Source organism: Grus americana, chromosome 1 (genome assembly GCF_028858705.1).
Source record: "Grus americana isolate bGruAme1 chromosome 1, bGruAme1.mat, whole genome shotgun sequence".
Classification (NCBI taxonomy): Eukaryota; Metazoa; Chordata; class Aves; order Gruiformes; family Gruidae; genus Grus; species Grus americana.
Window position 1 is genome coordinate 219,193,985 of NC_072852.1, and position 12,549 is coordinate 219,206,533.

Below are 12,549 nucleotides of genomic sequence, written 5' to 3' on the forward strand. Positions count from 1 at the left end.
GAGGTGGGCAGCTGCCCGCGGCCGCCCGGCTGCTTCACCTGCTGAGGGCAGAGGGGGTGCACATCTGGCAGGGGAGGAAGAGGAGGCAGGCTGAGATGCTGAAAGCCTCCCAGGGCCTTGCTTTATGCCAGAGTAATCTATACGTGTCTGTTGACAACAGAGGAAGGGCTGCAAAGGTGGGTTTTGTTTCACAGGTGGTAGTTAGACAATTACACTGTTGCTTTGAGATAAGTGAAAAATGCCTCGCAATGACTAAGTGCCTGCATTTCCCTGTGGCTGCTCCGAGGTGGCGCAGGGAGGGGGGACACCGCACTCAGCCCCCACGGTCGGGGCTGCCACCATGGGCACCCCACCACCACGGGCAGGGCGCGCTCGCAGTGGCTCGGCCCCCCGGGAGCGGGGCTGGTGGCGGTGGGGCCCTGGGAGCGGGGGCTGCCCGGGCGGGAGCCGGGGGCCTGGCGGTGCTGCTTGTGGTGGCGGAGACCTGTCGATGCTTCTGGAGAAGGGGTTGGGGATCCACCAAACGGCAACTGTTGACGCATCTGCCAACTCTTGGTTTTTTGGGTTTTTTTTTTTTTTGGTCATTTCATAAAACTTTTAAATCCAATAAAGCATGTAGTCTATTTTATGAGTGGGCGTCTGCTGCTCTCTCCTTCCTGCCCTTCCCAGGCTACAGCGTGGGGGTCCCTCCTGCCGGTGGGGCGGGGGGCTCCCTGGGGACTGTGTCCCCAGCAGCCAGCCCAGCTACCCCACCATACGTACCCACGTACATCACCCAGCAGGAGCACAGGGAAGGTGCAGCTGCCCCGGTGCCGGGCTGGAGACCTGCGGCCTGGCAGCACGTGGGCTGTGCGCAGGAGGGATGCGGCAGGATCAGGCCCGTCCCAAAGGAGCTGCACCCAGACCCCGCCAGGCTCCAGTGTATCAGCGGGGCAGTCGGCGCAGCCCTGCCGAGGGATGCCACCAGCCTGCGCAGTGGCAGCACCCGGCCTGGATGGTGGCATGGATCCGTCCCTGCTTGTGCTGCGTGTACGCCCGGCACACGCACCTCCACAGGCACCGGCACGCGTGGGAACATCCCCAGCCCGGCCCGGCCAGTAGCGCACAGCAACATCACTCTGGAAAATGGAGCTTTATTGCAGCAGCCGCCAACACATCGTGCGCTCGCAGCTGCCTGATGCTGCAAACCCAGCCCGGGGCTCCTCCAGTCCCGCTTGCCTGCGCTGTGCTGCTGCCCGGCCTGGGACGGGCAAGCGGGGACCTGCCCTGGGCTGGGGGCTTGGAATCGGCTGCTGGGCCAACCAGCCTGCTAGCACAGCAGTACGAGCCGTGCCGGAGCCGCTGGCCCTGAGCGCCACCAGGGAGGCAGCCAGCAGGGCCCGGAGCCCACCCCGGGGGTCAGCGTGCCATTCCCAACACCACGGTGGGCTCGGCCAGCCTGGCCCCTGCACAGAGAGTCCCCTAGAAACACCTCTGGAGTGTGCAGAATGTTTCCAGGAACAAGAGTTAAAATACGCGCTGGGATCAGTGGTTACCATCTGCCGGGATGGGTGACGGTGACGGCACAAGGGGAGCCACGTGCACCAGCAGCCAGCCCCTGGGCGGGCGTCCCCATGGCCAGCGGGTCCCGTCTTCCCGGGGGGCTCTGAGCGAGGCCGTGGGGTGCCCCGGGACCAGCATCAGTCCTCGCTGCTGCCGTGGGGCGGTGCAGTGATGATGGCCGACATGTACATGACATCTCTGGCCACGTCCCGGGCGGCAGCGGTCCTCCAGGAGTCGAGGGGCTGGGTGGCTTTCTGGAAGCGCTGTGGGTGGGAGAGGGTGATCAGGGGCTGCCCCGAGCCCCCCGCGGGGCAGAGGGCAGCATCGCCGTGGGAAGGGGCAGCAGTGGGCACAGACCCCACCTCTCGCCCCAGCCCTGTGGCTCCAGCCCTTCCTCTCTCTTGGGGAAGGGACAGCATCGTCTCTGCTCCATCGCTGGCCTCTCCCGCCCCGTCCCCAGCACCGGGGCAGCCCCTGCTCTGCCCCCACCCCGTCCCCATGCCCCATCCCACCTCGCACACTCACCTCGCTCAGCGACCCCGACTCGCGGTACAGGGCCACGACGGCCCAGAGTGGGATCGGCAGGCAGGTGAGGACGCCCATGCAGATGCCCAGGTTCATGCCCCAGGTGGGGAACTCATCGATGTCGTAGTACAGGGGCACGCTGTACGTGTCCAGGAAGGCACAGATGAGCGTGATCTGAAGGGCAGAGCAGGCAGGAGTGACGTGACGCTGTGGCACCGCCTGGCCCCAGGGGTCTTGGCCAGGTTGGGCGCCACAGGGACCCCCAGGGCCACCCCAAACCCCCTCCAGCACCCACAGAGCGTCCCAGGAGGGCACTGGGACCAGGGCAGCCCCGCTCCAAACCCAGCAAGAGCTGCCCCTCTCAGAGGGGAGGGAGAGATGGAGGGAGAGGAGCTCTTCTCCCCTCGACCTCCAGCCCCAGGTGGGTGCTCGGTGCTCACCAGCAGCAGGCAGGGGGTAAAGAAGATCCAGCACACCTTGAAGTAGTTCAGCATGTGGCTGTACCAGGCCGGGCACTGGCGGATCATGTCCATGATGTCCTGGCAGAACTGCTTCACGCCTGCAGGCCCCCCGGGAGAGGGTCACTGCTGGGACCCTGCCCGCCCCCAGAACGGCCCTGCCGGGTGCACCCGCACCGGGGCACCCACGACAGCCCTGTGCCAGGGTGCTGAAAATCCACCACGCTTCGGTGGATGGAGAGGAAGTGACATCCCCCAAACACAGGGAAAATCGCCCCTCGGCTGTGCACGGTCTCCTTGCAGGGCTGGGCAGCAGGATGGGGGTACCTCCCTGCCCACCCCGCGGGGCTCCAGGCTGCCCACAGCTGCAGATGCACCCTACAGAGCCTGGCCACGGTTTGCCACGAGCCCCAGGAATGCCAACCCAGCCTTGGCAGCGTGGTAGCCAGGGGCTGCCCTGTGCTGTAAAGAGCCTGCGGCCGTGCCCAGGGCCGACAGCACCACAGCCCTGTGCTGGCTGCACCCCACCGCACCCCCCAGCACTGGCGGCACCCCCGGGGCTGCCCACTCCACTCACCGTAGCAGAAGACGATGCCCAGGCACATGGAGAGGGCGACAATGATCAGCCCAAAGCCGATGCTGTACTTGTCAATGAGCATGAACCAGAAGATGCCTCCCTGTCAGGCGGTGAGGGACGGGGTCAGCAGGGCTCGGGGCAGCAGGTGGGCATGGGGCACCCCGTGCCATGGTCAGCATCGATGCCATGTGGAGGGGAGAGGAGGCCGCTCCCCATCCTCCACCCCGGTATCACCCCAAGGGTACTGGGTACCGCTGGGTGTGGTTGCAGGGGACCCCATACCTGGGTGACCATCAGGAGACCCAGCAGGAAGAAGGAGGTGCAGAGAGCACCCAGCAATGCCGTCTTCCTCCTCCGGTCACGCAGGGCTGGGAACTCCCCCAGGATGGCGATGGCGTGAATAGTCCTGAACTGAGGGATGAGGGATGTCAGTGGGGGGGGCGTCCTGGTCCTTGCCTCTCCCGGCCTGGGCACAGGGGATGGTCCTCACAGAGGGGACTTTGTGGGGCACTGTCCCCACGTGCCTCCCCATCCCTGTGACACCTGCGCACCTGGAGAAACCCATGCCCAGCGCCAGCCCCGTGTGCATGGGGCCACGCATCCCCCACCCCAGCACCATCCTCATGCTCCTGGCCCATGCACGTCATGCCATCTGCGTGCCTCAGACGGGGTGTACCTGGCACCCCATGGCCAGGCACGAGGCAGGACATGGGGCTGCCCAAGGTGACAATCACCAAACTGTCCACTCCCCGCATGAAGAACATCAGGAAGAAGAGGATGGACCAGAACAGGGAGCCAGGCAGCAAGGAGAAGGCTTCAGGGAATGCCACAAACACCAGCCCAGGGCCTGCAGGGTGAGACAAAGGGAAGTTATAAGGATATGCCATGGTGAGACGGGCCAAGCCCAGCAAGCCGGTAGCCAGGCTGGATGTGATCTCAGCTGCAGCCCTGTGGTCCCGTCCCTGTGCAGGGCACCAGGATGTTCCCTGGCATGACAGAGCACCAGTGCACCCTCCCCGAGCCCATACCTATGTCAGCGACGCTGTCCACGGGGACTTGTTTCCTCCAGGCCATGTGCCCCAGCAGCAAGAAGATGGCGAAGCCAGCAAAGAAGCTGGTGCAGCAGTTCACAATGCCAATGATCAAGGTGTCCCTGTTGGGGAGAGTGTCACAGCCCCATGCCCATGGAGTGAGGATGGAGACAGGGGCATCCCGATGGGCCACAAGACTCGGGCATCCCCATCACCACCCTGCTCCTTCCCAGATGCAACCCCGGGGCTGCCCCAACAGCCCGTGCCCCCTGCACCCCTCACGCCCCCACGTCCTGCTCACCAGATGACGTTGTTCTCAAACTTCTTAGAGGCCATGGAGAACAGCCCCCCGAACCCAATGCCCAGGGAGTAGATGACCTGTGAGGCCACGTCGCTCCACACCTGGGGGGACAACACGACAGTGTGGGGGGCTGCAGGACTGCCCAGCCTGCCTGCCCTGCCGCCCCCAGCTGTGGGGATCGCTGCCGTCAGGGACCCCCCGGCCCCGGCTTACCTGGGCGCTCTGCAGCCTGCTCCAGTCCGAGGACAGGTAGAAGCGGATGCCGTCGAGGGAGCCATCCAGCGTGGCCCCACGGATGATGAGGATGAGGATGATCAGGTAGGGGAAGGTGGCCGTGAAGTACACTCCCTGCGCACGGCACGGATCAGCTCGGCACGGCTCAGCTCGGCGCCGCTCCACTGGTGTGACAGCCCCCCCGCCACCTCCCCACGCTGCCCCTCACCTTGCCCAAGCTGTGGATGCCCTTTAGCGTGCAGAGGAAGACCAGGACCCAGGCCGTCAGCAGGCACAGGGCGAGGGGCCACTGCACGGTGCCAGGGTCCCCGAGGCCGGAGCTGTGCGTCACCCCCAGCACCTGCTCGCTGTGGCACGGGGTCTTGGGTCAGCGGGACGGGGGACGCGAGGCACCCTCGTCACCTCCGCAGTGTCCTTGCCCACCCCTCCGGCATCACCGACCGCTGCCCGCGGGGGCTCAGCCCCGGCCCCCCAGGACCAGGGGAGATGGGGCTGGGCCCAGACCCCGGGTACGGGCCAAGGGAGGCACACATCGATGCTGCCACACAGGGACTTACTTCCAGAAAACCTCGCTGGCGCTGACCCAGCTGGTGCTCCCCGACGTGTTCTGCAACACAGAGTCCCAGCAGGTCACCATCACTGTCCCCGCCATCGCCACCGTCCCTGCCGTCCCTCCTGGCCCTGGCTCCAGCCCCAGACCCAGCCTGACCCCCCTCTTCTGCTGCAGGCAAAGCTTCTCCCAAGACAAACTGCCTGCTGGGTCATCGTGCAGCGCCTGGCCCCGCAGCATCCCACCCTGGGACCGGGCCCCGCCACGCTGCCCGCCCAGGGCCACCGACCTGGCAGAGGTCTGCGTTCCTGGGGGCATCGCAGGACCAGGGCAGGGGGCTCTGGAAGGAGGAGACCAGGTAGTAGATAGCCCAGGCGACGATGACATTGTAGTGGAGGGACACCTGGGAGAACTCAATCAGCATGGCAATGCCCACACCTGCGCGAGGAGAGGGGCTGCTGGGGGGGCAGGCAGGGGCCTGACCACATCCCGCAGACCCCTGGCCCCGGCACGGGTCCAAGGGGCCGCAGAGGCAGCAGGAGACCTGCCCAGCACAGCCCCGGGACTCGGGGTGCAGGCTGGGGCCTCACCAAGGGGGTGTCCCAGCCCCCGTGCCCACCCGCACCCCTGCCCACAGCCCAGCCGGCCCCAGCGGCTGCGGGGCAGGAAGGAGAGGGGTCCCCAGCCCCCAGCCCCACCTTTCAGGAGCGGGCAGCACTTCCAGACGGTGATGGGCCCCGCGGCCCCGTACTGGCCCAGGCTCAGCCCCATCAGGAAGAGGGGCAGCCCCGTGACGAGCAGCATGATGAAGTAGGAGATGAGGAAGACACCTGGGAGGAGAAGAGCAGCGGGTTGGGGGAATGGCCAGCACCAGTCTGGGCTCCCCAAAGGACAGATGTCAGTTGGTCGGACACGTGCCCTGGCAGGATGCAGCGGAGCAGGGAAAGCTCCTGGGGGCTGCTGGCTCCATCCTGGGGGCCATCCCCAGCAGACGAGTTCCCCGTGAGCCCCACAGCGGGGGCCGGAGCTGGGAGCTGGTGGGATCCTGCTGGCCCTGGCTTGGGGTGGTTGCTGGGACCAGTGCTGGGGTGCAGGCAGGGATGCTGCACTGGTGCTCAGGGCTGCGGGGTGCTCAGGGCTGTGGGATGTGCCCACAGCAGATCCCTGTGTTTCTCCTGGCGATACACTGACACCTCCTTCTTTACACAGCTTGTCCCACCAACAGCCTTCCTGCTCCTTGCAGCCTCAGCCAGGCCAATTTGTGCTGGAAAATGACATTTTCCAGGGGAGAAATCTCTATTTCCCAGCTGGCAGCCAGCTGCAGCCCAAGCCCATCCTCTCCTGGTGGCAAAGCTCCGGTGCAGGAATCTCCATTCCACGCAGCGGAGCAGCTCCCCAGCATTATCCGTATTCAAACCCCAGTCCCCTGCAGCCTGGCTGACAGACCAGATGTGGGGCTGCCTGCTCGTTAGCCCAGCACTCATTAGCGCAGCGCTGGGGGAGTGGGCTGCCTCCACATCTGCTGTGCACGCTGCCAGGGAATCACCATCCAGCTCTGGCAGAGGTTTGTGTGGCTCAGCCTGAGGAGGAGGGGACCACCTTGGATTTGAAGCCCCACCAGGACATCGGGAGCTCCTGCGTGGCTGTTGGCAGAGGCTGGGAGCGAGGGGCGACGGTGCCCGGTCCCACTGGCTCCCTGGAGGCACCGTCCATGGGGCGGGGGCAGGAATCGGCTTCCTCATCCCCCAAGGGTGCCACGGGCAGCGTGGGCCCTGCACGGCCGGCCGGGCAGCAGTGACATCCAGTGACGAGCACACCGATCACGGCACCCGGCCGAAGGACACGGGGACTGAGGGGCTGCAGGGCGATGTACCCCGCAAGACTCCCGCAGCACTGCCCATCTCCTGCCCATCCCGGGCCGGAGGGAGCACCCGGCTTTAGGCACGCGTGTCCCTCTGCAGCGCAGGCAGCCCTGCCCGCAGGCAGCCATGCCTGGGAGAGGGACTGGGGAGCGAGTGGTAGTGATGGGTGGTGGGAGCACCGGGAGCGGGAGGCTCGGGGTGTCCCGCACGCCTGCAGTCACTGCAGCACGGGAAAAGTCTGGTGTCCTCCGCAGCCGTGCCAAAGGCGGCCGTGACAGGGGAGACTGCGGTGGGTGGGGATGGCTGCGTCTGTGTCCCCAGACCCCGGATTAAAGTGGTGGTGTCCAGGTGGGCAACACAAGACCCCGACTCCCGCCAGCACCCATGTTTGCTGTCCTGGAGAGCACAGCCCCCGTGCACCGTCACGCTGGCCCTCCCCAGCCCCCCGTGCTCCTGGCCTCCATCCAGGAGAAGCGAGCAGTGCCCGCGTGCTCGGGGAAGGGAGCTGTGTGCCCGCAGCAGACACTCACCTCCTCCGTTGCGGTAACACAGGTAGGGAAAGCGCCAGAAGTTGCTCAGCCCCACGCAGTAGCCCAGGCAGGACACCAGGAACTTGCACTTGCCGGCCCAGGTCTCCCGGCACGGGCTGGGCTCCAGAACCTCAGGCTGGGGCTGGGCTCCTGGACAGGGCTGGCTGGTGGGGGTGGCGGTTGGACCCTCCATCCGGAAGGTGTTGCCCTGCGGAGGGGAGCAAAGCATCAGGAACCACTGGCCGCAGCTTGCAAACCCCGCAGGGCTCCTTGGCAGGGCTGGGCATGGCCAAGCTCTCCCTGCAGAAGCATCTGGTTCCCAAAGGGGTTTTGGGGCTCGCCCCGTGTACGGCTCTGATAACAAGTGAGTGTCACAAACACCCGTCTTGGACGAGAGAGTGTCGACCAAGAACAGAACTGCAGAGGCAAGATACCGTCTCATGAGCCCATCGCCCTGTTCATGAAACATGCAGGCAACACCGTCTGTCTCCTGTGCCTGCGTGCCCATGAGGGGTCATTGCTCGGTCTGCCCCGAAGGCAGGGGACAGTGAGCCCCCCAACACCCCCAGAACCCACCGACTCATGTCTAGAACATTCCTGAACATTCCTGAGCACATACTGTGCCTGCTCAGTGGTGACGAACCCCTGCCTACGGGATGGACACGTTGGGTTATAAAAAGGGGAAACACGAGTTTTCGAGCGTGCCCGCCACCTGAGGACTACAACTACAAGTGGAGAACATCGCTGGATCCAAGGGTGGTGCTATCTTGTCTCTTTTCTTCTCTTTCTTTCTCTCTTTCTTTCTTTTGCTCTCCGCCACTCTCTTTGTCTCTAACTTCATTTTCGGCACGTTTAGAGTAATACCGTTACAAGTTTTGCCAGCCGCTACCTTTGTAGTTCCACTGAGTTTCAGTAAATTTGTGATTCGTTTGAACCTCTCGAGTAATTGTCGTTACTCCCGACTACCGTGCAGAGAATTAAAAAGTTAACCTGACCCAGGACACCCTGAACCCGCCCAGTGGGCAGCCTGCGGTGGCCCGTGCTCCCCGGAGCTCCATGCTCCTCCCCAGGCTCCAGGAGCCAGGCGCAGGCTCGGGCAGAGCCCAGCCCAAACCCCCTGGCAGGTTTGATCCAGCAGATCCTCCCGTAGCGGGAAAGCCAGCATCTGGCGTTCGCCCGCTGCCCGTGATGGGTTTTCATCTCTGCTCTGTCTTAGGCACCTGGGACTATCTAAACACAGACACTGCCTGGGTTGGCACCCTGGCACCCAGCCCTGCGGCGGGTAGATGAGGGTGGGTGCAGGGGTGCTTGCCACTGCTTGATGCACGCTTGTCAAAGCCCTCCTGCCCAGCGCCTCTGAGGACAGTTGGGGCCATCTTGGGCTCCCACCTTTGCCGGGGTCCTGCCCACGCACCCGGCCAGGGGACCTGCGAGCAAGGGCCGGAGCCATCGGCTCACGCTGCACCAAGGCCAAGCGATGGCGGGCAGGGCGAGGGGAGACCTGGTGCCACGTGGATCATGTGCATCATCGCTTGGCACAGGCAGAGGTGGGGGACCCGCAGGGCGATGGGGGATCGCAGCTCTCGCTAGCCCCGGAACCCACACCCTGACCCTGCCAGCACCTCTGCTGAAGGGGGAACGTGCCTGGTGGGGGAGAGAGGGAACAGGGATATTGTGCCTCATTTGGTATCGTGAGTTACTGCCCCGACTACTCCTGCAGCTGGCCAGCGGCTTGGTGGGGCCCCGGGGCCCGGACAGGGTGCGGGACAGCTGCTCTGCTCCCAGGGCACGGCCGGCAGCGCCACAGGGAGCTGCAAGGTGACGGCAGGGTTTGGGGCTGCGATCCCTTCCTCCAGCACAGGTCCTGCCGCCCTGGGAAGGATAGAAGGATCAGAGAATCATGGAATCATAGAATCTTAAGGTTGGAAAAGACCTCTAAGATCACCAAGTCCAACTGTCGACGCAACACCACCATGTCTACTAAACCATGTCCCAAAGTGCCATGTCTACACATCTTTGGAAGACCTCCAGGGATGGTGACTCCACCACCTCTCTGGGCAGCCTGTTCCAACGCCTGACCACTCTTCTGCTGAAGAAATTTTTCCTAATATCTAATCTAAACCTCCCCTGGCACAACTGGAGACTGCTTCCTCTTGTCCTTTGGCTAGTTACTTGGGAGAAGAGACCAACGCCCACCTCACCACAACCTCCTTTGAGGTAGTTGTAGAGAGCAATGAGGTCTCCCCTCAGCCTCCTCTTCTCCAGGCTAAACAACCCCAGTTCCCTCAGCCGCTCCTCATCAGACTTGTGCTCCAGACCCTTCCCCACTCCGTTGCCCTTCTCTGGACACGCTCCAGCACCTCAATGTCCTTCTTGGAGTGAGGGGCCCAAAACGGAACACAGCACTCGAGGTGCGGCCTCACCAGAGCCAAGTACAGGGGCACAATCACTTCCCTACTCCTGCTGGCCACACTGTTCCTGATCCAAGCCAGGATGCTGTTGGCCTTCTTGGCCACCTGGGCACACTGCTGGCTCATGTTCAGCCGGCTGTCAACCAGCACACCCAGGTCCTTTTCCTCCGGGCAGCTTTCCAGCCACTCTGCCCCAAGCCTGGAGCGTTGCCTGGGGTTGGTGTGACCCAAGGGCAGGACCTGGCACTTGGCCTTGTTAACCCTCACACAGTTGGCCTCGGCCCATCGATCCAGCCTGTCCAGATCCCTCTGCAGAGCCTTCCTACCCTCAAGCAGATTGACACTCCCACCCGACTTGGTGTCATCTGCAAACTTACTGAGGCTGCACTCCATCCCCTCCTCCAGGTCATTAAAAAAGATATTAAACAAGACCGGCCCCAAGACGGAGCCCTGGGGAACACCACTTCTGACCGGCCAACAACTGGATTTAACTCCGTTCAGCACAACTCTCTGGGCTCGGCCTTCCAGCCAGTTCTTTACCCAGCGAAGAGTGCACCTGTCTAGGCATGACTATGGACGACAGTCGAGCTACGCCAGAGGGAGCACCTAGGCCAGAAAGGCCCGCACCCCGTATCGTGACCACCCCACAAAGAAGACAAGGCGGGTTATAGCTGTAGGGACTCCCTTTGGAGGGGCGCAGAGGGCCCGACATGCAGGGCAGGCCCTCCTCTCAGAGACGTCTGCTGCCTCCCCGGGGCCCGTGTTAAGGACATGACGAGGAAACTCCCCGGCCTGGTACGGCCCTCTGACTACTGCCCACTGCTGCTCCTCCATGTGGGTGGGGGGATGAAGCTGCAACACGTAATGCAAAAGCGATCAAAAGGGACTTCAGGCTCTTGGGACGGTCACTGAGGGGATCTGGAGCACAGGTAATATTCTCCTCCCTCCTTCCAGCTGAGGGCAGCGACGTTGGGAGGAACGGGCAGACACAGTCCATAAACACACGGCTCCGTGGCTGGTGTCACCGCCACACCTTTGGGTTCTTTGACAATGGGACGGCCTACACAGCACCAGGCTTGATGAACTCGGATGGGATTCACCTCTCTCAAAGGGGGAAGAGGATCTTTGCCCAGGAACTAGCGGGGCTCATCGACAGAGCTTTAAACTAGGCTCAAAGGGGGACCTGATGAGATGCATCCGTGGGTCCTGAGGGAACTGGCGGATGAAGTGGCCAGGCCACTCTCCATCATATTTGAGAAGTCCTTGCAGTCCGGCAAAGTTCCCACTGACTGTTAACTTGGAAACATAACCCCCATTTTTAAGAAGGGAAAAAAGGAAGACCCAGGGAACTTCAGGCCGGTCAGTCTCACCCCTGTGCCTGGCAAGATCATGGAGCAGATCCTCCTGGAAGCTAGGCTCAGGCACATGGGAAATAAGGAGGTGATTGGTGACAGCCAACACGGCTTCACTAAGGGCAAATCGTGCCGAAACCCCTAATGGGGTTACAGTGTTGGTGGACAAGGGAAGAGAAGGCTCCGGGGAGACCTCATTGCACCCCTCCAGTACCTAAAGGGGCCTACGGGAAAGACGGGGAGGGACTGTTTATCAGGGAGTGTAGTGATAGGACAAGGGGAATGGGTTTAAGCTAAAAGAGGGTAGATTTAGATTAGATGTTAGAAAGAAATGCTTCCCTGTGAGGGTGGGGAGGCCCTGGCACAGGTTGCCCCGAGAAGCTGTGGCTGCCCCTGGCTCCCTGGCAGGGTTCAAGGCCAGGTTGGATGGGGCTTTGGGCAAGCTGGGCTAGTGGAGGGTGTCCCTGCCCATGGCAGGGGGTTGGAACTGGATGGGCTGTGAGGTCCCTTCCCACCCAAACCAGTCTGGAGTTCTATGATTCTATGGTTGGAAATGGGTGGGGGTGATAACTGCATCAATTGCCTGGTGGGCCCCGTGGCTGGGACGTGGGCGCTGCGGGCGCATGCACAAGGCAGCCCTGCGGGAGAAGGGCGAGAGCAGCACCCTGGGCCAGGGACTTGCCCAGGAAGGCCTTGATCGTCCTGTGGCCAGTTTCCTGCATTCCCTGGTAGCATTTTGACTCCCGATCCGTCCTCGCTGACCTCCCCAGGGAAGGTGCCACATTTATCACCTCTTGCGTTCAAAGCAGCAGGGAGGCGGGCGGCGTGGCCCCTTTTTGTAAGCAGTTACAACCAGCTCGCCATTGCTGCGGGCAATGGGGGACGAGGACGCTGGTAGTGGGAAGCCCCAGGAGGTGTGGGGACGGCAGACGGTGCCAAGGGCGCAGGGCACCCATAGCACAGCCTGGCAGGCTCAGCAGGACTTGCCAGGTCTGCGCTGGCCCTGCTGTGCCCAGGCTGGCTCCTGTAAACACACCGGGCATCCCCACGCCGTGCTTGCCAGCCAGTTCTGGGAGCACAGACGGCTTTGATGCAGTGCAGATGCGAGGCAGTGCCTGCTCGGCCGATGGCATAGTTAATCTGCACCTTGTTTCAACCACTGACAGATGATGGGGA

At 63.2% G+C, this 12,549-nt stretch overlaps 1 protein-coding gene across 2 annotated transcripts; it reads right to left on the reverse strand.

The window, feature by feature from the left end:
• Window positions 1-1,119: 1,119 nt before the first annotated feature.
• On the reverse strand, window positions 1,120-7,963 carry LOC129201723 (sodium-dependent proline transporter-like). Of its 2 annotated transcripts, XM_054813345.1 has the most exons (14): window positions 7,611-7,963; window positions 5,917-6,048; window positions 5,508-5,656; window positions 5,226-5,275; window positions 4,877-5,015; window positions 4,648-4,782; window positions 4,435-4,535; window positions 4,131-4,255; window positions 3,837-3,949; window positions 3,385-3,513; window positions 3,103-3,202; window positions 2,508-2,626; window positions 2,068-2,241; window positions 1,120-1,805 (listed from the first exon to the last, which is right to left on the reverse strand). In XM_054813345.1, the coding sequence occupies exons 1-14, from the start codon at window positions 7,837-7,839 to the stop codon at window positions 1,680-1,682; spliced, it is 1,821 nt and encodes a 606-aa protein (XP_054669320.1). In that variant the 5' UTR covers window positions 7,840-7,963; the 3' UTR covers window positions 1,120-1,679. The 2 variants fall into 2 exon arrangements, with proteins under 2 accessions (XP_054669320.1, XP_054669321.1); XM_054813346.1 differs by lacking the exon at window positions 4,877-5,015 and having other exon boundaries at window positions 1,455-1,805; window positions 5,508-5,621; window positions 7,611-7,818.
• Window positions 7,964-12,549: the final 4,586 nt, after the last annotated feature.

Excerpts from the sequence above, each read along its gene's own strand:
- LOC129201723 (XM_054813345.1), bottom strand. The coding sequence starts at position 7,839 with ATGCTTTGCTCCCCTCCGCAGGGCAACACCTTCCGGATGGAGGGTCCA. Across the intron at positions 6,049-7,610 it reads GTGTTACCGCAACGGAGGAG|GTGTCTTCCTCATCTCCTAC; the intron begins GTGAGTGTCTGC and ends TTCTCCTCCCAG. Across the intron at positions 5,276-5,507 it reads GGAACGCAGACCTCTGCCAG|AACACGTCGGGGAGCACCAG; the intron begins GTCGGTGGCCCT and ends TCTGTGTTGCAG.